This window comes from Populus nigra, chromosome 13 (assembly GCF_951802175.1).
Source record: "Populus nigra chromosome 13, ddPopNigr1.1, whole genome shotgun sequence".
NCBI lineage: Eukaryota > Viridiplantae > Streptophyta > Magnoliopsida > Malpighiales > Salicaceae > Populus > Populus nigra.
In genome coordinates, this window is record NC_084864.1 from 2,565,967 (window position 1) to 2,592,833 (window position 26,867).

General features: G+C 33.3%; 3 protein-coding genes across 5 annotated transcripts; 1 reads left to right on the forward strand and 2 right to left on the reverse strand.

The window, feature by feature from the left end:
* Positions 1-1,533: 1,533 nt before the first annotated feature.
* Positions 1,534-5,766, reverse strand: LOC133671230 (uncharacterized). The gene is made up of 9 exons (XM_062091917.1): positions 5,291-5,766; positions 4,525-4,572; positions 4,362-4,421; positions 4,185-4,268; positions 3,950-4,054; positions 2,797-2,910; positions 2,610-2,710; positions 2,083-2,194; positions 1,534-1,874 (listed from the first exon to the last, which is right to left on the reverse strand). Exons 1-9 carry the CDS (start codon positions 5,540-5,542, stop codon positions 1,746-1,748), a joined length of 1,005 nt encoding a protein of 334 aa, XP_061947901.1. The 5' UTR covers positions 5,543-5,766; the 3' UTR covers positions 1,534-1,745.
* Positions 5,767-7,623: 1,857 nt separating this feature from the next.
* On the reverse strand, positions 7,624-12,915 carry LOC133670531 (histone-lysine N-methyltransferase ATXR2). Of its 2 annotated transcripts, XM_062091039.1 has the most exons (16): positions 12,757-12,915; positions 12,563-12,638; positions 12,029-12,114; positions 11,797-11,914; positions 11,547-11,706; positions 11,104-11,216; positions 10,956-10,987; positions 10,669-10,784; positions 10,363-10,450; positions 9,677-9,725; positions 9,516-9,570; positions 9,240-9,309; positions 9,088-9,157; positions 8,393-8,469; positions 8,126-8,182; positions 7,624-8,027 (listed from the first exon to the last, which is right to left on the reverse strand). In XM_062091039.1, the coding sequence occupies exons 1-16, from the start codon at positions 12,838-12,840 to the stop codon at positions 7,908-7,910; spliced, it is 1,371 nt and encodes a 456-aa protein (XP_061947023.1). In that variant the 5' UTR covers positions 12,841-12,915; the 3' UTR covers positions 7,624-7,907. The 2 variants fall into 2 exon arrangements, with proteins under 2 accessions (XP_061947023.1, XP_061947024.1); XM_062091040.1 differs by lacking the exon at positions 12,757-12,915 and having other exon boundaries at positions 12,029-12,122; positions 12,563-12,618.
* A 7,555-nt stretch (positions 12,916-20,470) lies between these two features.
* Positions 20,471-24,608, forward strand: LOC133671644 (peroxisome biogenesis protein 22-like). Of its 2 annotated transcripts, none has more exons than XM_062092452.1 (8): positions 20,471-20,843; positions 21,393-21,632; positions 21,714-21,761; positions 22,322-22,378; positions 22,453-22,560; positions 23,167-23,232; positions 23,987-24,088; positions 24,211-24,608. In XM_062092452.1, the coding sequence occupies exons 1-8, from the start codon at positions 20,742-20,744 to the stop codon at positions 24,313-24,315; spliced, it is 828 nt and encodes a 275-aa protein (XP_061948436.1). In that variant the 5' UTR covers positions 20,471-20,741; the 3' UTR covers positions 24,316-24,608. The 2 variants fall into 2 exon arrangements, with proteins under 2 accessions (XP_061948436.1, XP_061948438.1); XM_062092454.1 differs by having other exon boundaries at positions 22,459-22,560.
* Positions 24,609-26,867: the final 2,259 nt, after the last annotated feature.

Genomic DNA, 26,867 nt, shown 5'->3' on the forward strand with positions numbered 1-26,867 from the left:
ATGAGAACAATCAAGTTGTCACCATATTCATGTATATTTCCTACCATTCAGTGATTCCCTTGCATTAAGAAGTTTTGTTATGATGCTTTTTATTTTTCCATGTCATTAATTTATTGATTTATATTATCTGTCTCTTTTGTTTTATTTAAATCACTCATTACTTATAATATTGTTGACTCTCTTTATCAAATTTTAATATAATTTAATTTCTTAGCTAAAATTATTAATATATAATTAATTTATGATCTGAGCTTATATTATATTTTTCATGTCGTGTCAAAAAATTATTTTTGACAATCTTAATCATAATCTACAGTAATTTCTGTCAAAATCTACAGTGAAAACCCATTCCATTTAGTTCTTTTTATAATAGGCTATTCTTTGAAGCTATCATGTCCAATCCGAATAGAAAAGGGACAAGGATTTCCTTAAACTCCCTGTAATCACTATTATCTCCAGTCCTCCAGGCCAACAGTTTATATATCATGCAATACTAAGCGTGTTTTATAAATTTTTGAATTGTTTTGGGCAGTTTTTGAAGATTGAGCAGATCTTAGGTCCTGATGAAGGGTCAATGAATTTTTATTTATTTTTTAAATAAACAATATTAATTTAATAAAAATAATTGATTTAAATCGTCCTAATAATAATCCACGAGTTAACCTAGCTGCCCGGCCAAAATAAAAAAAAAGTTCCTGAATTGTTGGATTGTAAATTTGCATTAGATTTCCACGTTTGAATTTGTATCCAACAAGTACAAGAATTCCTTCAACCCTTGGGACTACCCAATATAACTACTCTTAATCATCTACGGCACACTTATCTTCCCTTAAAATAAGAAAAATAATTATGGGGAATAATGGCTATGCTCTAAAGAGTTTTCGTGTCAAAGAAACAAAACATGGCGTGGAACCTAAGGCTAGAGTCAAATTTCAGGCACCATGTATGGACAATGTATTGTTTTTCTTCAAAGAAATCCGAAGCACTGAACTGATATTGGACGACTTAGGCATCCCATTATCTTTAGAAGACAAAGAAGACTTACTTGAGATAATATGTTATGTTTCCATGCTTACGAAAATGCCTCTTGAAAGCGATCACTTGTTAGTGTGCAGCGTGCACTGTGGCCTCTGAGGCGTGCGAAACCGACGACGATGAGAGCGGAGGGATCATCAAGTTTAAACTTCCGACTGGGATTCATGTAGATGATGATAAAGCAACCTCTTGGGATTCATTTAAGGAACCTTTTGATCTCGTGCTACAAGCTTGCAAACCGCCAATTCCATGCTTACAGAAAACTAAAGTTGACCACAATCTGGGTTCCGAGGAAGGTTTATTCTGTCCAGTTTGTTTGGAACATCTTCTCATCGGATCTGAAGCTGCTTGCACAACATGCTCTCATCTGTATCATTCTCATTGCATCGTTAAGTGGCTAGTCACAGGTACTTCTTGCCCTCTGTGCCGTTGTTGTTTGCCTGTAGGATTGTTCGGCTATTGAATCAAGGCCATCTTGGCTTGTTATTCATTAAGAAATTTTAGCAAGGATGAACTCCCATAAGACGACTGTATAAAAGCAACTTTCAAGCAGCTACACGTATGTATACAGGAACCCTAGTAGGACTATTTGTTATGTCCTTATTTGTTATGTGGCCAATCAAACAAGCTTTGAAAGAATACTTTGTGAATTGTGACTAAGAAATTGTGTATCGTAAATGATACATGATGCAAATTGAAGCTCTTGTTAGCTATTTCTTGCGTGAAAGATAAATGCCTGAAACAATGGCCACACCAACAACTGCAACACCTAGCGATGCAAGAACCTTCCAAGCTGAAACAGCTGATTTCTTTGAAGGAAGTTCCATAAGATCCTTCAACTGCAACAACAGGAAGGTAGAGCTGGTAAAGATTTAAGAAAATCTAAAAGATGGGCAGACAAGGAGGATGCTAATCTGGTTATTTTTAAGGTTCCATTGATAAAAACTAACTGCATAATGAGTCACATACTTGTTAATGGACTAACTAGAAAGTTTGGGATTCTGTATTTCTAACAAGAACATAACTCAAAATATGTTCTAAACAAACCTCAATGTGCTGCTCCCAATGCCTCTTAATCCCTTGCAAATGCCCCTTTCCAACAACTGCAACGACTGAATTATGTTCTTTCGCAATTCTTAGAAGGGTTGATGACATGTACCTGAAAGTTTGTGATATCAATAAATTCATTCAAAATAGGAAGTTTTTTTTGCAGAGTGCTCATACCCCTAAACTTTCACACGGCTATTCACTGATAGATACAAAGGGAACATGACTTCAAGGTAGGTTTTTCCAAAACATTTTCTTAAACCAGCAGATCATCAGAAATCAAACTATAAACACACAACTCCAAAGAGACACGGGCATAGGAAGTTGAAAAATATTTTAGCAACTCAATTCCCTTTATAAACTCGGATGCAATCAACATCAAGCAGAAAGAAACAAAGAACTGTTTCCCAATAGACTCTTCTCCTTCCTTTTTATGAAAACCAGCAACAAAGGCAGGAACTATCATGTCTTCCCAACTAAAAAAAGCATCAAATTACAGAAACAAATGAAGGCAAAAGACTACTAACTGATCTCGCTCTTGCACAAGGGTTTCCATAAGGGTGGGGAACTGCTTGCTCATTTCTTGAATGACTAGAGTCAGCATGTCAACATCATCCATTTCTTTTAGCTGGAAATAAGCAAACAAATTGACTGTCAACCACATTTAGTAATCTCGAATAATGAGTAAAGGGAAAGGGGGTTGAGGGATTTTACCATTTTCTCAAGATCCTCAGAGCTTGGTAAAAATAATGCATGAAAAAGTAACGAGTACAGAAATTTTACTTTATGCCAAACTGGCATTTTACCCCATGTCCTCCGTAATGTAATCTGTTTCAGTTGATGCCATCAAAGTCAGAGTAGTTTGTAACAGCAGTAAGAAGAACAAAACAGAGTAGCATCAAAAGAGATGTGAGGAAGATTAAAGAAGCTTATTAAGCTATGACGGGTTGAAATTGTATAGCAGTATTTGAAAACATATATTGAGGGCGCCCTAAAGAGCTCACAGACCCAATTATGGTTCTCCAGTTTCCAGAGATCGGACCCCTATTACTAAGCTTTGCTGACCAAAGCTGAGGCTGAGGCAACAAGCTTAGGTGGACAATAGTCGATCAAAATCAAATGGTGAGTTTATTGTTTTTACACAGTCCATATTCATGAATATACAGTTGAAGAAGCATCCAGAATAAACATTTGGCAAGCCCACTAAACACAATAGATGTCTCAGTCCAGAAGTCAGAGAAATAGATACTTTAGATGAATGGCAACATGTCTTGATGGGGAATTTTTGGCCCAAGATTAACACTTAGAAATGATAGCCAGAGCAGGGAAAAGCCAGTTCCAAGCACAAAAATACCTAACATGCATCCCATGGTATCAAATTCACAGTCAGCCTTCAGAGTGATTATGCCATCAAGTTTTTCACATGTAATAAAATACTTGAAACATGATTGCAATAAAGATAAGCACTTGGGTATAGGGATATTGGCACTAGATTTAGATTTTGGACTAAAAAATGCAAATCTTATGATATAGAAACTAGGGCACCTGTAGCAACCAAGTATCTAATAGGCAACCAAAATTAAACCTCCTAATTGACCTTAAAGGAGGTTACTACAATTTTTTTTCCCACAATCTCAAAATCAGCCTGGAGGAGGGTATACCACGAAATTTCTCTTATGAAAAAACTAGATGTGAATGGAATCATATGAATACTAATATATTCATAAACACAGAAGGAATTTCTCTTGCAGTAAAAAACCTTATTCCACCCAACTCCCTTGCCCTCGTACTTAATAGATAATCCAGCATATCAATTTCAGAAGAAACAAAAGCACTTCCAACAAACTATACAGCAAATGAATCTTACCTGTACAGGACGATCACCAAGCACTACCTTGCCCTCGTACTTTCTTGCTTCTTCAAATGCTACCCGGAACTCAGAACCAGGAAAAACTTCGAGCTTATCAGCAACCTTACACAAAAAGAAAAATAAAAGTTGACCAAATAAGCTTGATGCAAAAAATAACTTACAACAATCTTGATGTAGAGTATTCTAGTCCTCCACAAAAAGCATGAATATGAAATTCATCTTAAATGCTTACCTTGGCAAGAAACCAGCTATAAAGAATTCCAAAGGTGCTATGATTTTTCTTCCACTTCTTTATCATTTCCCCCATTGTTGGCACCTGAAAAACCAAAAATGAACACATCACAAAATGAAAACTTAAAGGGTAAAGAACATAAATGGAATAATGAAAGCAAGAAACTCCGGGAGAGACCTTTAAATTCTGAGGAGAAAGCATAGCCACTCTACTCGCACATAATTCCAGAAATACAACCTGTAATCAACAAATACAGGCAGCTAACCTGCTAAAAAATGACCTTTTCGTGAATGTTTGGAATCAATATGCTATCGAAGTTTCACAAAAAAGGAAAAAGCACCTGCGGTTTCAAGTAACTGATTACAGCTTGTACTTCCCTGCATGATTCCTACAATTCACAACCCAACAAAAAACATAAACAGTTTAAATATTTTTCAATTTTATCGTGATTTTTCTAACATTTACAAAATTATCCATTTTATACTCACTTATGCAAAGAATTTCCTTTTGTCAAGCATCCCTAAACAACAGAGGGTTTCACAATTTAAAAATTTAAGCTTTTTCCTTCACTTTCTCGTCAATAGAAAAGAAAAATAAAATAAAAACCAAAATTTAAACTTGCAGAAATTACAAAAGTAGCCTTTTTAGGCTTCCTCAAACAAAGAATCTCTCTTTCTCAAGCATTCAAAAGTCAAAACCCAGCAAACACGCACACAAAAAATAGTTTCCAACTTCAACAATCTCTTTATTTTCCCTTCACTTTCTCAGCAACCAAACAGAATTAAATCAAAACCAAACACTTTACATTTTTTAATTTTGTTAGAAGATAGTAGTACTCGCTTAAGAACAGAATTTTATTCCTCTTTATCGATCTAAACTATTCCATACTCCAGTTTTCCTTCACTTTCTCAGCAGCCAAACAGAAAAACACAAATTAAATCAAATAATTCACATTTCCAGTCCTACTTTATTTCAGCCAAAAACTTACAAGTTGGCCATTCTACACAGAAGACAAAAGGTTCCAAACTTTCCCAATTTCTCAAATTTTCCTTCACTTTCTCAATAACCAAACACAAAAGAGAAATACACAGAATTTCAATTTTCACCTGACAAACATGAGCAGTACCAACTAAATGCACGACACACGTGCCACCTTCAGCTTTCGACTCGCACGTGAGGACCATCACGCTTCTAGAAAGTTCCTCTGGGAGCTCCTTCCTCTCCACCACGTCGTCGTTTTTATTATCATCTTCGCTAAGCTCATTAGCAACGTCAACTATGCTTTCGCTTAAATGATTATCATTATCGCTAGGGTTTTCGATGTGAACAAATTCCTCATTAGAAGGGTTCGGATCCATCGTACTCGGGTTCGGGTCGGGGGTTATCGGATTGCTAATTTGGTGGCAAAGGTGATGATTCAGGGGAATTTTGGGGGTGTGTAGATGGAGTGAGAGAGAGTGAGGGTAGTTGGTGGTGCTGGAGAGGGGACTTTGCGGTGGTGGTTAAAAATCGGTGTGACTCGGGTGAGTTGAGAGGAGTTAGAAGTGAGCGAGTCAAGCTATTCTTTATAAATCAGGTTCAATGGTGGTGGCGGATTTTATTTTATAGGGACGCTGACGCGGTGGTTTGGATTGACGTGACGTGGTTGTTGCAATTTTTTCAAGGCTTTGGTGGGTCAGGTTGTACGTGGCAGCATTTGATTGGATGGTTAAAAGGAGGGAAGTTTTAACTTTACCTTTTTTAATTATTATTACCATACTAGTCCCCTTTCTCCGCGTTGAGAGGGAATAAGATTTTTTTTCGTCACCAACTTAATATCGAGAAATTATATGATAATCAAGTTAAAAAAAGAAAGGAAATTATAAATAAAATTATAAGTAGATAAAGTTATTTTTATAATTTTTGAAGCGCTTGGATACCATTTTATTAACTATAACTAAAATTAATCAATATTTCACTGTAGCGTAAAATAATATTTATTATAAGTGAATTCATTGTAAATTGTACTGTTCTGCACTGCAGCGCAAGTAATTTAGATTGTGAGTACTTTCACTGTGGATTGCACTGTTAGATAGGGACATGTGTGAGGCTGCAGCAGCAGGCTCCAAGCGCGAGGCTAGAGGTGCGCTCCCTGGGGCTGCTCACACGTGGCGCTTAAGCTAACTGTCTCGGGGCTAGACACTCATAGCGCACACGTGGTGCTTGGGCTACCTGTCTGTGTAATGGCAAATAAATCACGCACGTGGCGCTTGGGCTACTACTCCAATGCTAGGCACACCATTGCACACGCTTGGCGCTTGGAATGCCTGCCTAGGGGCTGGGCACACCCTAGCACATACGTGGCGCTAAGAGTGAGTCATGTCCGTGCCCCATTTAGGGATACCTAGCGCATGGGTCATAGCGCTGAATCTAAAAGGAATGGGTTCGGCGTCAAGACCCAAGATCAGTAGGTCTTGCGGAAGGACTCAATTATAATGGATACTCCATCAAAACCCAAGATTTCTAGGTCTTAGGATTCTAAATATTATTATTTTTATTATAATTAATATTATTAATAAAATAATTAATAAATTTTTTTAAAAAATATTACTATTAATATTGAAAACATATTATTATTTATATTATAAATTTTTATGATATTTTTTTATAAAAATAAAAAATAAACCCGCAACGTAATATTATTAAAAATATACAATAATTCAAGATATTTATATAAAAAATATTATAATTTATGTTGTAAATATTATTATTTTTCTTATAGGTATTCACATTGCATGGCAGTTTTCACGATGCGCCACCATCATCGGAGGCGGGTCTTGACTGCTATCAACTAGCAAATTATCATCACTAAAGCTTTGTTCAAGGGATTGCGCCCCCCTTGCCTCCTCTTCCTCTCATGGATATTATGTTATCCAGCTCAGTGCTTCATGTACCATCAGCTACCATGGCTGCTCATGCAACTGATGAACTAGTTGAAATTGAAATGGAGGAGAATGTTCAAGTGGTTGAAAATATTTTTCTAGGAATTCTTAAAGGGGGAGCTTCAACGAGGCCAGAAGCTTAACATTTCCACTTCCCCGAACTCCTCCAATCCCGCCAAATTCCTATTCAAAGGTTGGTTTGATGGTCTTGTTCTTGTGGTAGACTATAAGCACTTAGTGTCATTGGCACAACATAAAACTAGAGTACCCAGATAATGATTCATATTTTTTTCTTGTGAAAAAATACAATGTGTATATGATCAACTATGAATTATCCTTGGATTAACATTTATGTGATTTGCCCTGGACTTGCAGATGAGCATGTAGATGTTCGGGGCCTGAAGGAGGAGATTGTCTAATACCATAATGTTTGCTGTGAAGGGTTTTGTTTATCTCTTGGCATAGCACCTCCTTACTATGGAGGATTGATTGGTGAGCAAGGAAACTTTTAGTATCGGTTTTGAAAATGATTTTCATGCGTATTATTAAACCCAGCTCACTCTACAAATCATTCCAATTTCTTGAAACCTTGCCCAAATAATGTTTTCTTTTAAGAAAAATTCTGAAAGTTAACCCGGTCAAACATGACCTAGTTGATCAATCCACGATCTTGTGGATGCACCCAAACCACAAATTTTGTAAGAGAAGAAAACAATAAGAATTTGCTGAGGGTTTTTTTTTTTTTCGCAGAATAATTTCCTGCCCAGCTGACTATAAGGCATTCTTAATTTTGTTGTGTCTTCTACTTTTTGTTGGGATCTTGCTCTAAGCAAGCGTTGCACCTGCATTTGAATCCATAATCTGCTAGCAATGCCTGTCTGTCTTCAAATGGAAGGTCCTCGTCTATGTATGAAACGGTAACCTGAAAATAACAGTCACAACATTTTCTGCTCAACATCCATAAGTAAAAGCGCGTTTTCTTTTGATGGCAAACTGAATGTAATGAATAAAATGAATCACCTCTTCTCCCTTTCGAATTGGTTTCAGGGTGATGATTGCTGCCTGGCCATCTCTGTCCTGCAATCACAGAAAAATGAAAACAGATACACTCGTATTTGTGGAAAAGCAAACACAACCACTTGCATAAAGAGTGATGCACATGGTCGGGGTAGATGAAGTGTGGCTATTTGTGGAAAAGCAAACACAACCACTTGCATAAAGAGTGATGCACATGGTCGGGGTAGATGAAGTGTGGCTTTGAGAGCTAAACTTCGATCTTAAACACACCTCGTCTCTTTTGAAGGCGTGCGCATTTGGGCAGCAGGAGTGATTCATGCAGCTCTGTAAAGGATAGAACGCCGTACCTAGAGCAAATTTGAAACAATTAGCAAATCAATCACTCTCATTTAGAGAGGATTTTGCTAGCAGTAGATGTAATACAGAAATTTCCACAAAAACGCTTGCCAAAAGAATTGATTGCAAAGGGAAAAATATGCATGCTTTTATATAATACACAAGACCATAGATGCTGTAAATATCCCATGAAGTCCTATGCTTTCTGTAAATATAAAAGCTGGAATATTAATTACACCACTTGGGAGTTAAATCTGCGGGTTATTGATCCTGAATTTCTGTGGTCTTCTTACTCACATATAGAGGCTGCCAGCGGTTTCCTTGCTTTGGACCACAAAGCAAAGCTCCTACTGGCAGTCACTTGTGTATCTTAGCAAGCCAGACCCCAGTTTTTTTCTCACTGATTGATATCTAATTTAAGGCAATTTTAACCAATAGTTACAGGCATTTAGCTAAATGACTTTCACAAGAGAAGACAAAGAAACTTCGTAACAGTTCAAACCTATATAGCTAGATAACAACTCTCTTTAACACTTAGGAGCTTGATATAGATAACCCGGCATTTAAATATAGATATTGTTAGTTTCTCACCATTGTCTGACAAAGCAGCTCATCAATTTAAATCATACCTTGGCAACAAATTGAATAGTCATCTCCAAGAGCATCTAGAAGTTGCCGTGCAATTTTTTCAGCCTTTTCCTGCCATATGCGATGTTAAGATGGTATTCATAATTTGTATTGTAAAGGAACTTCAGGAACTCAGAAGGAAACGTGTTCTAACCTTTTCAGGATCTGGAAGATCATCAATGTACAGAAAATAATCCTCAACTGTAGATGCTACGACCAGATCACTGCCAGAAAATGGAACTTCAAATAACTATGCATGAGTTATCAAGCTAATCATGCATGCCAAGGGAACAAGCCACACAGTATCTTTCATATTTTGCTGTAATGATAAACCAAGCCATTGCAATTATCATTGCTTCCAAGATGCTTTCTTTACAATTTCAGACAAGTGGAATGTACTAATGTAGCCTTGATAAAAGGTGATGCTTACAGATTATTCAGCTCAAACATGCCAATAATATTCCCATAGATTTCAAGGGAGAATACTTGGAAGTGTCAAGGACTTCCACTGTAAAAGGTAAGCATAAGAGAAGGGACTTTTCTTCAACACAAATTGAGTATAATGAACAAAAAAAATGGGAAAAAGGATACATGGCTCGCATTCCTCATCAAATATGGCAGCCTTGAGAAGCTGCAGTGACTGAAAAATTTAAAACCAACCATTAGCACCAATTATCTAAAAGACGCAGGAAAAAATATTAGGAAAATAAACTGTAGCTCATCAAAGAAATAGTTGCACTCAGAATCAAACCAACAGCACAAGTAGGGTGAAGATCTTGTCATGGTGCACATGGAAATGCTCCAAAAGATGAATGATGATGATTGATAAAAATGCCTTTCTTGATTTGAAATATTACATGCTGTGTAAACTTCGCTGAAGTAGATACTTCCAAAATTTAGGGCATTGTTCAAATATTAGTGAAGCTAAATATCACATCTATTTGTTTCTCTTAAAGATTTAAAAGAAACTTTAAACAATATCACTTCTCTCTCTAACAAGAAAATTTTAACTAAAAAGGAGCATGCACGAGGAGCCCCTGGGTCAGAGAAAGACAGAACAGGATATTAAAGCTATTAAAATTACAAAAATTGCTGCAAACCTTGAAAAACTTTTTCTCGATTTCTGATTCAAGTTGTGGTGGTTGTTTAGAGAAACTTTCTAGTGACACCAACCAGTTGGGATATTAATTAAGAAATATCCATTGGGTTTATTGTTATCCCTTCCATGAACCCTTGAAATTTCCAGATAAAGTTACAATGCCGAGGTGAAATCTCACCTTGAATGCAAGCTGCTGTATTTGCATCCTAAATGCAGTGTCATCAGAACGATCAACATCATCTGGAAATGAAATGCACTCCCACCACCTGAAAGACAAATAAGAAAAAATTTTGAAACGCGGTTTGAGTTCCTGTGTTTGCTTAAAGTTCCAAAAATGCCTCCGCATCTTCAATAGATATCACATAATGAAACACTAACTTACTCCTACCGTTGGCACCATCTGTCTATTATGGTTAATTAAATATTCATCCTCTGAAAACTAAAATGACATGACATGGAAAGCAAGCATGAAAAAGATATCTACCTTCTCTTGTATCCCATTGATATTGGCTTCCATGCCTCCAAAAGTAAGGAAAGTTCAGAACGGTCTGCATTAGCTGCTTTCAGCTTCCTATACCTTAAAATGGTGAAAGAAATTGTCTGCGAAAGAGATGCTGGGTGATTTAGTTATCCATGAGAAGATTTATTTTTTAGGTGCACAGGAGAGATATTATATACCAAGTACTTGCATGGAAAGTTAGAAACACGTAGCTTATTTCAGAACTAGAACACAAAGAACTTGAAATATTCCAACAGTGTTCATAAACACACCTTGGCTGCTAGGAGGAAAATATCATTTGTTTCTGAGAAAATCAAAGAATGTAATGGAGACATGTAAACAATGAGAAGATAGAAATAACAAAATAAATGTACTTGGGCAAATTAATTGAATGCAATGGCCTTAAACTTCAAAGCTTACCAGTAGCATGCTGTATAAATTTTGAAAGTGCCTCTATAGATAATGATTCTGACCTCTCCCCGGTGCAAAGTAAAGAATGTGAAGATTCCCAATCAGTCTGCGCACAAGATTTGCTACAACCATGTTGACAGCATAGTTAAAAATTATAGAGGATTAGTTCATGCTAGATGCTTATACAGAAAAGTGGAGGTGACAATTCTCTCCCAGCTATAACTATCTACTGCCAAAATTTTGGTGTAATAAAGGCAAAATTTGTAGCAGCAATGGCTAACTTTCTGGTCAAATGACTATTGCCAAATTACATAGAATAACCTTTTTGAGGCCCATCAAAAATTCACTTGGTGCTTTTACTGCTAAAGTTCTACCATGCTCCAAGGCATAGACTGAGAAATGGAAGTCAAATGGAAGGCCAGATCCACAAGAAATTGTAAATTTGCCTTTACCTGCAATAATAAGCTTCTTGACACCCCCCAGGACAAGGAACAGTTGAAGGCAAGGGAAATTTGTCAGAGTAAGGCAATACCAATTCACCATTCATTAATGCTTCTATAACTCCTCCAGGCAAACAAGCTTTATTGTTGGAGCTGCTGGAACTACATTCCCCTAAAATTTCATAAGCTTTTCTATGAGAATCATCTTTACATCCAATAAAACAACATAAAACCAATCTTCCAAAATGTGAAAAATTCATACCCTCATCACATCCATTGCAGCTGGGCACGCCTAGACTTTGCAAATAAAGTTTCCTCCCAATCTGATATTCGACTGACTCAATAAATTGGAAACAATAGCCACACACCAAACAGTCAAGCTGTAACCAGAAACAAAAAAGAAAAATGTAAATTTGCAATCTTTGAATGAAAAAGAAAAAAAAAATCAAAGGGTGTCACAAAAAAAAAAGAGTAATCTTCAAATTATGCAGTACCTTATTTGGAACATGCTGTAAACCCACAAGTATCTTGTCCTTCAGTATAAGTTCTCCTTCTTTAAGTTCCATAGTTGCATAAACCCCTAAAAAGCTTCAACATATGCAGTTAAACATCACAAAACACACATAATTTTTTAAAACAAATCCATACTAAGTGATTTAAGAAAACCAAGATCAAAATTTTGGAAGCTGTCATCACAATCAAATAGTAGCAACATATTAACAAAACAAAAATTAAATAAAAAGAACCTTTAATCACACCAGACAATCTCCATATTTCACAACTAGATTTTCTAGACAACATTGTAGTTGTTATTACAAAACCACAAGCATTTCCTCTCTCGCATTCACGTGGGGTCCATTGTTCGCGACAAGACGCCCCACTTGGTACTCTAAGGTGGGGCTGAATGCATAGTTTCTGCTAAACTACAGTAATTAACACTCATCAACATAATCAAACCTAAATCTCAATCCCAAAACTACTTCTCTAATCACTCCAATACTTGATCAAGCAGAAGGAACCATACATACCTTTGCTCAAGTTTCCATCTTGTTTGACTTCAATGCCATGGCATTTCCTTTCAGATATAATCTCCTCGAAATACTCCTAATCAACATTAACACAGCAATTAAGTACATAAAATCAGGTGGGGAAAATCATATACAAAACCCCACCAAGAGGGGGGGGAAAGGGTTTCAAAGCTAAAGAGAAAGAGAGGCAGCACCTGGAGTTGAAGAGGAGAAGGAGGGGTGAGCATGGCAGATATTTCAGCTGCGCACTTTGCATCTACTGGACACTTTGTTTCCATTGTCACCGCACTCTCCTCTCTCTGTGTGTCTGTCTTTCTTCTTTATATATGGCGTGTGACGGCGAGGTGGAGAAACAATGTTTTAAGGCAAATTATATTTATTTTGATCCTTGTATATTAACGCCTATTTCAATGTGATTATATTAATTTTATAATTTCGAAACAATTCCAATGTAATCCCTAATCATTAAATAGGTTCCAAAACTCCTCCTTATTTTTTTTTCAGATTTTTTCCCAAGTTTTTTGCTCCCAAAATCATAGAGATGGACTACAATCGTAATGGACGACCTGTAGTCTAATCGGTGGAGGAATTAGGTTGAAGATTTTTGAGAGTGTTTATACCATGTTAGTTTTTTTACGTTCTAAAAATATTTTTAAAAATTTTAATTTTTTAATTTTTTTCTTTGTTTTTAATTATTTTTTTTATTTTTAGATTATTTTAATATGTTGATATCAAAAATAATTTTAAAAAAATAAAAATAAAATATTATTTAGATAAATTTCAAAGTGAAAAACATTTTACACTCCCAAACACCGTAGTATTGTGGTAACTTTTTTTGTTGTGGTATGAAAAAAATAAAAATTTAAAAAATCACTTTTAATTATTATTGATTTTATTAAAATATAAGTTTGGTTAATACTGTAATTGAAGTTATTATTTAGCAAAAATATATCTAAAGTATTTAGTTAAAATTATGATTAAAATTGATGATATATCCAACGTATTTGGTAATAAAATGGCGTAAAAGGATATGGATTAATTTTTTATTTTGTATAGAATTAAAAAAATTAAAAAAAATATTTTTAAAAATACATTAATTTAAAACACGTAAACAACACAAAAACAAACGAGTCGTTTGACCTTGTAGCATGTGAAGAACCCATTACTAGGTAACCTAGTTCAGCTTGGTAGGTCAAACTGATATCTACTGATTTAGGTCTTGGAATGGGTTGGTTTTTTCCGACAAGTCATGTAGTTGACTTGTGAAAACTGAAAACTGCTCGAAAAGACTAATATCTCAGGAAGTGGTCAAAACACGAGTGAGACCCAGTCAGTTTTTTTCAAAATAGAGTTGTTCCCGTTTTTTAATTGTCCAAAACAACACCTTTAACAGACTCGGTCTGATTACTGGTATGATTCAAGACTTGAGTTTCGAATTTCAAGTTTCAAATTTTGATTGAGTTAATTTTTTTAAAAAAGTCAAAATAATATTATTTTAATAAAAAAAATTAGTGGATTGTAACTAGATTTTTAACCTGTCGACTAGTCAACCTGTCGGGTCAGTTAAGTCACACCATGTTTTTTCTCTTCCTGTTTTTTTTTAAATCTAGCCTGGTTCAAGTTCCGGATCGATCTGTCAAGCCGGACCGGGTTTTAAATCTATACCTTTTAAAAATAAAATTATATATATATATATATATATATATGATAATCTTCTAATATCCACTTTAAATGCCAGTTTGAATTCAGAGAAAGCCTTTAATGCACGAAAGTTTGTCAAATGAAGCCCTAGCTAATAAAGCTACTAGATTTAGGCACCGTGATATTGCCACCAAATTAAGGTAAGCTATTAGGTTTTCCATGTTCCATATGAATATCGAGGTAAACAGCAAGAAGGAAGAAAAATTGGAAAAAAGAATTATTTATATAAATAATAAAATCCTTTTTTATACTATTCTCTTAGAAATAATAATATTTTTTTCTATCATAGAAATAATAGTTTACAAGCATGCAACTATGCTGCATGTTGGATAAAAAAATTAATCATAAAAATATATATTCAAACTTTAGAGAATTATTTGATATGTGGTATGGTTGTTAAACCTAATCTAGCGGGTCAATGTTGAACCTCACCATCTAACTTATTGTATAGCCTGGATTTAAATTTAAATAATGTAGAAGCTAGCTCAGGTTTAACAAAAAGAGGCACGATCATGCGGGCTGACCTAATTTTTTAAGCCCAACATCAATTTTTTTCCTAATTTTTTTATGCTTTTTTAAAAAGTTAATTATATTTACATCAATATCCCTTCTATCTTTTATTTTGTTTAGAATACCTCTTTTAAATAATATTGATTTTTTGGCTACGTGTTTAATTTTTGAAGAGATTTTTTTCATTCATCTATAATTTTGCTTTTATCTTTTGTATAGAATAAAAAGGTTTTTGAAAATAACAAGTATTTATTTTCAGATGATATTTTTAATATGTGTAATCTTATATGTTATTATTCTTTTCTTTTTATTTTATTCACTCATTTTAATGTTTTATTTTTCGAGATTAAATATCTTGATTTACATCTATCTCTTAATTTTTTAAGTTTTGTTTGTAGATGTCATTAATGGTTCTTTATTTATTTATTAGATTATATAATTCTGAGTTTATTTGATTACATATATGTATAAACTTTTTGATTTATTATATTTTTTAAACTATAAAAATACATTAAAAAAACCTAAATATATATTTTTTTATAAAAAATAAAAATATTTAACTTACGAAGTATCACGTATTGCGTAACTAGTAGATTTACTAGAGTGTGTGATTTTTATTTATCATGTAGGAAGTCTTCATGATTTTTCCATGTAATTCATTGTGACAGTTTGATCGCTAATTCTCTTGTCATGACAGAACGTGTTTATAAAAAATAAAAATGTATGAGTTTCGTGTGATAATTCTGATGAAGTTTACAGCAGAGAGACTTGCATGCTTTTCATGGTGTGTTCATCACTTCATCCATTTGAGGGCTATAGAACACGAGCACACACAACAAAACTCAACAATATTTATCAAACATGAATTTTTGGTGTCTCATGGCCAATTAACATCCGATGAATCCTCGAACGAAAAACACAGATTTTGTAATTTTGTAATTTTTATTATTATTAATATAGATATTCGGGTCAGCTTACGCGTACATCCACTAATCTCACGAGCCCTGAAGTTAACGACCATAAAAGCTTCCAATGGTCTTGAGGTTTGTAAGACTCGAACCAGTGACCTCTAGGAAGTAAACTTGAAGCCTGACTAGTTGAGCTACACCCATAGTTTTTAAACTCGGCTCGGTCCAAGACCCGGGTTCCGGGTTTTAACCGGGTCACCTGGCCTGCCGAGTCAATCATTATTTTTTAAAAAATTCAAAACGCCGTCATTTTAGTAAAAAAAAATCAACGGGTTGCAAAAGGGTTTTGTCAAGTTGGCCGGGTCACACCGGGTCATGATTTTTTCTATGTTTTCTTTAACCCGGCCTGGTCCAGCCCTGGATCAGTCGCGTCCTGGGTTGACCCGCCGGGCCGGGTTTTTAAACTATGGCTACACCCCTCAGGCTTTAAATTTTATAATTCTTACTTTATAATATATAGAAGCTAGCGACAATAATTGTTCATGATGGAAATCACTTTATTTGTCTTTTACAAATTTCAGCTTTGATATATCGCAATTTATTGTGCTGAGCATTTGCAGCAATTGTCGGTAATAAGTGACAAATAGACCGGTAAAGTTAATTTGATATTATTTTTTATATATATACAACGCAGTGTTATTTTGAATGAAAGAAAAGTAACTCAGAAAAGCTAGGACTAGCCGATATAAGAAAATACTGGTTAAGCACTTGAGGGCCTAGCTGCTGTGGTCAACCGTGTGACTTGTTCCGCCCCCGTCCCGGGTTCGACCCTCTATGTGCACGCCTGTCATCCCCGCGGTGCCTAACCTGCCCCTGGGCTTGCAGGATGTCCAGTGGGCCGTGGGGAATAGTCGTGGTGCGCGCAAGCTGGCCCGGACACCCCACGTGAATAAAAAAAAAAAAATACTGGTTAAGAAATGTTCATCTAGCATATATCCCATAGTAGAATTCCCAGACCGACTCAGAAAGGGTCTAGATCATTAGATCATCGAATCAATTTATAGATTATTGAATCAATTCTGAGCAATTATTTTTATTAAAATGATATTGCTTTTTTTAAAAAAAATTCTTGAAATTGATCTAACTAGATTTGGACCGGATTTGATTAAGTCAATTGAACTAGATCAATTAGGTTTCACAAAATTAACGTTTTTTTCTATTTAATTTGAAACTCAATCCACAGACTCTAAATTGGGTATAACAACTATTATATATCATTTTTCTATCCTTATTTTCATAAAGTCAAAAAATAAAAAATAAAATAAGCATCATCATGGATAATATTAATTTCTTGTTCCTTGCAAAATACAGGAGCTAATAAAATTAAACTCGTGTTACGGTGCGAGCCTATTCAATTTTTTTAATATAAAAAAGATGCTCAAGCAACAATAATGTTTTTTAAAAAATAAGACTTAATTGTATCAAAATACGATAAGTTAATTTAATAATTTGATTTAAATTAAAGATAATGATAGACAATGAATCATAAAACAACATTTGGACATCTCTCACAATCAAAAGAGTTTGTTGAGACGATTCAAATCTCACTATAAAAAGATGTATGACAACATCGAAAGAAACTGCATGAGTCGCTAGAACAACGCCCTAAAAAAGCAAAAATAAAATTTATTTTGAAAAAATAAATTTTACAAAAAATAACAAATAAAAAGATATGAGATAAACCAACAAAATAAAAAAACAAAGGGTGTAGAAAGCATATATATATAAACAAATCCCACTCTCTAATCGAAAAAATATCGAGGAATAAAATTGAAAAAATATTAGTTTAAGAGAATGATAAAAAAAACAAAGCAACCCCTGACGAACCTTTTTAAGCTGGATCAATTTCTCAAACTACAACCTATGAAATTCAAAATACAAGCTTAACTAAGAAGCTTAAATTCAAACCAACTCACTATTGAAATATGAAATTTAATAATAAAAAAATACAAACCTACAAAGTTTGGCAAAGAAGGGAAAACAAAAATAATAAAATGATAATAAAATCTAATGTAAAAAAATAATAATGGAGGGTGACATCACAAAAATATAAAAATTATCTCAGATGATATAAATAAAAATTAAAAGAATAGAAACTAAATCTAAAAATAAATAAATCAAATGAGAATGAAACTGAAATAAATTTTGATTTGCATAAATTATTGCAAATAAAACAAATATAAATAAAAAAATCAAAGATTAAATTGAAAATAAAGAGAAGCTGGGGGTTGATTTAAGAAATTCTAGTGCATGGCATAAAAATCAAGGGGAAAAGAAAGGAAAAACAAAAAAAAATTACTGGAGTCAAACCAAGGATCCATGGATCCATTCCATGAACATGCAACCATTACTTGACGGAAACATCAAGATAAATCTAAAGATGTCAAAGAATAATGTTTTTGGTTACTGAAATCAGTTACATGTGTTGTTTAAAGAAGACAGAGTGAATATCACATGCCTAGTATGCAAGAGAGAATTTTTTTCAAATACTTTTAATTTATTAAAAGATAAAACTACCCCTAACTTTATCCAATAACAACAAAAAAAAAAAAAAAAACCAAGAGGGAAATTATAAAAATTCCCCAAGACCCATGGCATAGAAATTTGAACCTTAAGGAAGGATATTTTTACTGCTCAAATACAAAGGACACGACTAAAATGCCCCCCTAGTCAAAGTTTTTTTTGTTTGCAAATACGTTATTTTATTGTCCATCTCTAATTAAAAATACAAATATATATATATATATATATATATATATATATATATATATATATATATATCCAACACGACTCTTAAGGATATTTATGATATTTTATGCAATTTAAAAGAAAAATATCCACCAATTTAAAAATGCCAAAATACCTCAATAAAAAATATAACCCTACCCTTAATTTCCAGCCTAGCGCTTTTTTTAAGGGTGATATAGTAAATTCACACCGTTAAATATATCTACAAGAACAGTGAATTTACCACCACTTTTAGTTTTTTTTTTTTAATTTAATATAGCTTGTCATTGGATTGTTCATTTATTTCCTTTTTTTTTTCTTATTTTGTTTGACTGTCCACGTAATCCTTTGTCTCAGCTTAATCTCCAATCATTGTTTTATATTTCTTCGAACATGTATCTAATGAATGTTGAAGGAAAAATGTTTTCCTCGTTGATTCATGTGTTAATATATATATATAATCTTTATTTTATTCATTTACATTTCCATTATATATCTATAAAAATATATTTTTTTATGTATCTCTTTGATAATGCTAATTTTATTTTATTTTAATGTGTTTTTTACAATGTTAATGATATTTTGTGCACAAATAATTAAACTAACTAATAATATTAAATTTAATATTTTATATATAACTGATGCATACAAAATTTGTTTGGGTTGATAAATTTTATTGGGTTAATATATTTTTTAATTTATTTAAAAATCTAGATTAGGTCATACTTTGGGTTATAAACTTTCATAAATTATTATTATTATTAATTTTAAACATGAATTCATAGAAAAATTGCCACCAATATATTTAATAATGCAGTGTATAATATATTTTTTTAAAAATTAATTGAAAATATATCAAACATATCTTTATTTTTAACATAAAGCATAAAAAAACTCTAAAAAATCATTAATTTAATATTTTATTTTAGCAAAAGGTATTTTTTTTAAGCAGTTTTAACTAAATAAAAAAAACGACATGTAATTATTCTCATCAGATCTATGCAGTTGTTTCAACACAGGCAATTAAATCTAGCCACGTAAGCATCCAGAAAAGGAACAATTAGATTTGGAACATCCAATCAAACCTCGTCTCTTACCTTGAAAGTACAAGCAATAAAATCTAAAGAGGGCTAACTACAAATCAGTCCTCCAACTCCAGTGTTATGTTTAAATCAATTCCAAAACTAGAAATTCTCCTAATTTCATCATACATAAAATCTAAATGACAAATAGTTTTTTAGTTATACATTTATATTTTGAAGAGGTTTTTTGATTCATTTATAATTTTTTTTTATATAGATGAATTTTATTTTTGAAAATAAAAATTATTTTCAAATAATATTTCTAATACGTGCAATATTTAATAATGTTCCCCCCCTTTTATTTTATTATATCAAATTAATTTGTGTTTCTATATTTATTATTTTTTAATTGAATAAAAAAAATATTTTCATAAATAAATTTACCACAACCAGAAAAATATCTCATTTTGCGAGATTAAATATCCTGATCTACACCTGTCTTTCAATTTTTCTAATTTTATTTTTATTTATCATTTATAGTTTGTTTTCTATTTATTGACGCACATAATTCTCAATTTATTTAATTACAAGTATGTATATATATATATATATATATATATATTTTAATTTTTATTTAATTTTTTTACTACCAAAACATGTTGAAAAAACTTGTGTATATATTTTTTTTGTTAAAAAAATATTAATCCTCGGCGAAATACGGGTAAAATATCTAGTATAATTATGTACTGAATACTCAAAATTCCAATCATTTACATGATTACAAATGTAATTTAGTTTTATGTAATTGACAATTCCCTTTTTAATGTAATGTCTACTAGATTTAATTTTTATATATCGAGATTGAATCTATTTTATTTTCTAGGAGAACTCAATATAGTTAGGATGAATTTGTAAACATTTATAGTCTCAGGGGACTAATTTGTAGCTACCCCAGGTAACAAAGTCAGAGAAAAGAAACATAAAACAAAAGCAAAAACAAAAGGCATCGTCTCTCTCTGTCTCTCGTTGACGCAAAGCAGAAGCTTGAGCATAGGACGGCAAAAGGCAGCCAAGCCCGAGGGAGAACGAAGAATCTCAAAAATCGAAATCAAAATAAATCAAACCTCTTTCTGCTTTCTCTTTGTTTCCTCTGCTTTACCGAAATCACACGTCGTTGTTATCCTCCCTCTCTGTCGCTTTTCCGCACATATTGTTATTAGTAGATTTTGAGAGGTTGAATTTTGATTGGGTATGGCAACAGAGACATCTAAAGATGAATTATTGCAGCTAGTCAAGAGATTTAGTGCTTATTTGACAGTCAAGATGTCAAATCTCTTCTCCATTAATACCCCGGTTAGTCTTTCAATTCCTTTATTTTTGGCCTCGATCTGATTCTGATTTTTTAGATTATGTAATTAATCTATTTTTAGGGTTTAGTGTATTTGTAATTGGAATTGTGGGATGTGTTTTTCTTGTAGAAAAAATTAATGGCGTATGATTATAGGGTAATTTAATTAATTTATGGTTTAATTAGGGTAAAGATTGAAGCTTTTAGCTGTTGAAAGGAGTGCAATTTTGTTGGATTTTATTATTTTTTCTTGCTTTAAATTGGTTTCTTTTCTTTTACTTCTTCAATGGTTTTAAATTAATTCATTGATATAATTTTTTATTTATTAGTTTTTCTCTTGTTGGGAAATAATTTTTTGGTTCTTGTTTTTTTTTCCTTTTGAGTTTGAGACAACAATGAAGATTGTTGATGTCATCGTGAAAAGAATTATTAAAAAAAATAGCAAATGGGTGTGAATATAGTTTAATTGTTTCTTATATTGAGAAATTAGAAAATTTAAAGAATAGTTTGATTTATGGCATTGAAGTACTCGCACTGGTTAAATTTGGTATCAGGATTCACGATCAGTTGGGGCCGTTGCGGGGCTTGCTGTTGCCATAGTCTTTACATGGAGGTGGTTGAGGTCAAATAGTGGACCTCAAAGAAGGCAGCCGGAACGACAAGCTCCTACGACTAGTAGTTCTGCTGTGACTACTCAACCCAATGCAGTGTCGATACCTTCTGAGGGTGTTTGTTCATCTTCAGAGGACTTGAGAGTGCAAAATGTTGTTGATGAGTTCTTTCAAACAGTAAAAGTAAGAAAGCAATAGTTAAGTTGTATTTTTGTTTATTTAGACTTTTTTGGTTCTTATCAATGTTTTGTCTTTGTTTTTCAGCCATCTTTGGGGCAAATAGTTAGGCAAAAATTGAGCGAAGGAAGAAAGGTAAATACTATCTTAGATGCACTAAGCATGATTTACCTATTTGCTTAAATTTGAGTTGATATTTCTTAGAAGTGGTGTCTGCAGTCTGTTCTCGCTTTGGTAGCTTTGCTGTGGTTTCATTTCTCATTTAACATTTTTTGGGAATGTTTTATTTGTCCAATCTATGTGCAGTCTGTTTGTTTTGTGTTCAGTATCCTCTCATTTAGATTACGAGTGATTATTTAATTCATTCCGATATAAAAAGGGGCCTTTTAACAAAACATAAATTGTGAGTTTGGTTCCTTGCATCTATATGCCTTTTGCTTCAAGTTATCTTAGCACTTGTTATTTCTAATTTTCATGCTTCTTGAACTTTTTTGTTGCTAAAAATGCCATGCATGTAAGTTTGTTTGAATGGCTTCTCTCAAGTATGTTCTAGTTTTCAATCATTTACTTCTAATATATATATATTACTTTTAGGATTATTCTAGTTGTAATGCAACAAGAAGACAGGCTGAGTTGTCCAATAAAGAAAGCCATTCCCCTTAAAGTTTCATGCTTTGATGACTTGTTTTGTGTAGGTCACATGTCGTTTGCTTGGCGTAATCCTTGAGGAAAGCAGTCCAGAGGAGCTTAAGGTAGTGAAATATTTTTCAAGTGAAATGTGTGCTTGAAACTTTAATGTGCAAAAAATTAACTTGTTTCTTCTTAGGGGCAGAGTCAGGCAACTGTTAGGTCCTCTGTGCTAGAAGTGCTGTTAGAAATCACGAAATTTTGTGATGTTTATCTCATGGAAAGAGTTCTTGATGATGAGAGCGAAGTAAGTGCAAACTTCTTGTAGAACAGTATTTTATCATCACTTCTCCTTGAAAAAATATCGTCATTTTTGTTCTGTGTTTTGAAATATGTGTGCTTCATGCTGCTACCAAGCAAGTTTTTATTTGCATTGTTCCATGCCCTTCTACACATGATTCAAGCATTCACTTTGGATGGTTAACTTTTATCTTTTTTTTTAATGGTCTATCATTAATCTATATTTAGATGCACACTGGCTCTATTGTCCTTGAGTTTAGTACTCTATATAATTTTAGATTTGGGAGAAAATAATTACAAAGACAATTTTATGGCACCTATTAATGATGTAGATGGCATCCAGAAATGTGATGCCTCAGTCACCTCTATGACTGTTAGTTGTACTTTAACCTTATTGAAGTTCCTGAATAATCATATGTTATTCTCAGTCTTTTTCACGTCCATGTTCAGTGATCGACAGTTTTGATGTGTTCTAAGATGGTGGATGTTTTCATGATAGTAGTTTATCAACCAAGAGTGGCTTTCTATTAATGCTAATTTGCTTTTGCACTTGTCAGTTCTTTTGTAATAAATTGTTTCCCTCATGAATTGCTTCATGCACTGTTTTCTGCAGCAAAAGGTTCTCGCAGCTTTGGAAAATGCAGGAGTTTTTACATCTGGTGGTTTGGTTAAAGACAAGGTAATGGGAAATGCTTTCAGAACACTATGGTTTCTATGGTAGCTAATAAGCAAATTTGTTACATATACAATACACTGTGAGTTTCTTTATACTGGCCATTACTTCATAAAATTTGTTCCAGTATATATTAGATGCCAGCTTCTTCACATTTCTTTGTAAGTTGAACTTTAAGTTAGTGATATTTTGTAGCATAATTGTGATGCATGATTATGTGAGGTTCCAAGAATCCTACTGAACTTTTCATGCAGGGAAGAGGTTGAATTCCATGAAATTATACAGTTTTGACTCAATATATTCTTGATACATTTTGAAGACATGATGTCATTAATTCCCCAATATTACATAAGAAAGAGTGGCTAATAAGCTTAATAGTATGGCAAATATTTCTTCTATATCCATAACATTATATACTCACCAGTATTTGACACGTGGCATTAAGAGGCTGAATGTGCTCAACCAACCAACAAGGATGGTTGTTTGTGGTATAAAAATATTAGCTGAATTGGTCATTTCTGGAAGATATTCATTTGTCTATTTGTTTAATGATACAATCTGCACACTTGGGACACCTTTGGTACGCTGTAATCAAAATCATAACAGAGTGTATGATTTAAAAGTTATTTCTCCACTTATGTGTTTGAAATATAAGATCTGACTATTCTGCGGAGTTTTAATATTTACCGCTTGATGTTTTTTTGTCTTTAAACTTGGCATTTGCTTTGTTTGTCTTAATCTCTGTAAAATGCGTCTGCAGGTTCTCTTTTGTAGCACAGAAACTGGACGGTCATCTTTTGTACGACAACTAGAACCAGATTGGCATATTGACACTAATCCTGAAGTCATTTTTCAGTTAGCTGTACGCTTCCTTCACGTGCCACTTATTGTATTTTGTCATTCCACGATCTTTATGATTCTTAGATCTGAATGTCAACTCTTTGTAATACATATCTTCTGAGTTTCACTTTTCTTTTGTGGCAGAGATTTATCAAATATCAGCTTCACATTTCTCCTATTAGACCTGAACGGACCGCTGCAAATGTGCTCAGTTCTCCATCCTTGGAACAGTTCTTCGGATCAACCTGATGCATCAACCCATAAAATGTGAAAATAGAATTTAGGAGTTAAAATAGCTTGTTCTTTTTGTTCCAACTGATCACAGCTTCACATTTACAGGCAACTTCCACTAGTTGCTGGTCTTCTGATGAAGGGTTGTTGTGCCATGTAATCCTCCACTATCTCAAGCTCAAAGCTATGTTTGTTTGAAAATTTGTACATTAGGGCGGTCAGATTTGAATTTGCCGCAACTGGATATTTGACATGATGGCTATTGATGTCAATAATTTATCAGTTAAAAGATATTCAATCATTTGCAATAATTTTGGTGTTCACTTGTGATTCTCCTGCCTTATCAGCCTTTGTTCTACAGTGAGATCAACAACCATAACCAATCTTTTTCGTAATGTAACATCTCCACTTGAGAGGTATGCATTAAAGAAAATTACATGTTGCTGGAACAGTTTTGTTTATATGTTTTGTGCCCCATTTTATGAATAATTCTTATTTCCAGGCGTATTTCTGCCAAATTGGCTTCGTGACCTCTGAGTATTATTGCCCTTGTCACCTCAAGAAAACACTTTATATTTTATGTTCCAGGTGAGGTGAACATCAGCAAGCTAGGCAAATGGAAAGAATTCTCCAGCTGTTGCAAATTCCCATGACTGACTTCCCTCCAATTATTAGGCTTTTGCATTTGTATGGTGGAATATTTGACAATTGCAGCTCTGAAAGTCGGAAAGGCAATTTGCCCTTGAATTATTCCATTCTTTTCCCACTTTTAGCTCTTGGTTATGCCATGTAAAGCAAAATCTGAACAATCGAGAGGTGGATGAAAGATTAAGCAAAGAATCCTTGGCCCCTTTTTGGAACAAAAAGGGTGGGAGAGAGTAGAGGAGGAGGCATGTGAAAAAGACAGAGAGAAGAAAAGAAAGCTCTCACATGAAAACCCTAAAAAAAACTCTCCCACACAGCTAGACTTCCACCAGCTGCCGTTCTCTCTCCTCCACCAAACCGAACACACGTCTGACCACCAACACCATCCCTTTCTTCTCTTTTCATCGCCACTTGCATTGCCCAGATCTGACCTTTGACAAGCTGCCACGCGCGCGAGTATGGTTCCGGTTGTTTAGATACTCTCAGGTTATACCTCTGTATTTTCCCTTAATTAATTTATTCTGTATTTATAGATTTGTCTCAAACTTGTTAATTATCACAATTAGATCCTTTTGTGATTTAATTCAAATTTAATTCGCAATGAATTGAAAGTTTTGTTTCTATTTTTTTTTTAATTTCAAGTTTGTGTGATATATTTAGAGAAAACACTGGACAGCAATTTATTTAGGCATGGACTAAATTAAAAAGGGCATGGACTTTAATGTTAAAGTTGTTTTTTGTTAATATATTTTAGGTTTAGATTTTTTTATTTTTTTAAAAATAGATCTGAATTGTTAATAATTAATATGACATAATTCACAAGAATAATTTAGATGATTTTTCTATAACCTTTTTTTAAGAACATCTTTAAAGGTTAAAAACTAATTCATGTCAAATGTTATGTCATATTAATTAGCATTATGTTTTATTGATTCAATTAATGTCATTTCTGGTCAATATTATTCAAAAGTATAAAAAACCACAGACCTTCAACCCTAGGCAACCATTTTTCTATTAGAGATTTAAATACCGTTTTGTTATTATCTCATGATAGAAAAAACAGAAATAATAGAAATGAGATAAAAAATAAGATAGAGGTATAATTGTATTTGATAGTAATATATAAGATAATAAATATCTTTATATTATATTTGATTATGGTGGATAAGAAATGATAAGATATAAAAAGATTATTTTACCCTTAACATGTATTGTTGTCAAACTAACATATTTAAAACAAAAATTAGATTCTTTTTGTTTACTTTAATTTATATTAAATGTTGAAATTAATAATATTATAAAAACTCTAGTTATAAAACTAGGACTGACTTAACGAGTTGACCTGAGGCTTGGACTGATTTGAGTTTAAGAAAAAAATAGAGGAATGATTGAATCAACTTGATCCGGTTAAAAACCCAGGTCAACCTGGGTCAAAAACCTGTTGATTTTTTTGGAAAAAAATTGGTCAAAGCTACTTTTATTATTTAAAAAAAACATTGGTCAGTCGGATTGACCCTCCCAACTTGTAACTTGAACCTTGCCTCGAGTTGACTTTGAAGTCGGGTTTTAAAACTATAATAATAACTATTTTTATCCATACATTGATTAGGGTCAACTCGTATTGACCATCTCAACTTGTGACTCGGGCCTTGCCCTAGTTGACCGTCCATGCCGGGTTTTAAAATTATGATAATAAAATTTTTTATCATTACATTGACTCGGGTTTTGAATCAAATTTTAAAACTACGATAATAACCACTTTTATTTTATGTTGACTCGAGTCAACCCATGTTAATCTTCTTGACATTTGACTCAGGCTTTACCCTGAGTTGACCTTCTAATCGAGTTTTAAAACTATGATAATAATCATTTTTATTTTACACTGACTCGAGTGAACCCTGGCTAATCTGACCCATGACCCTGGT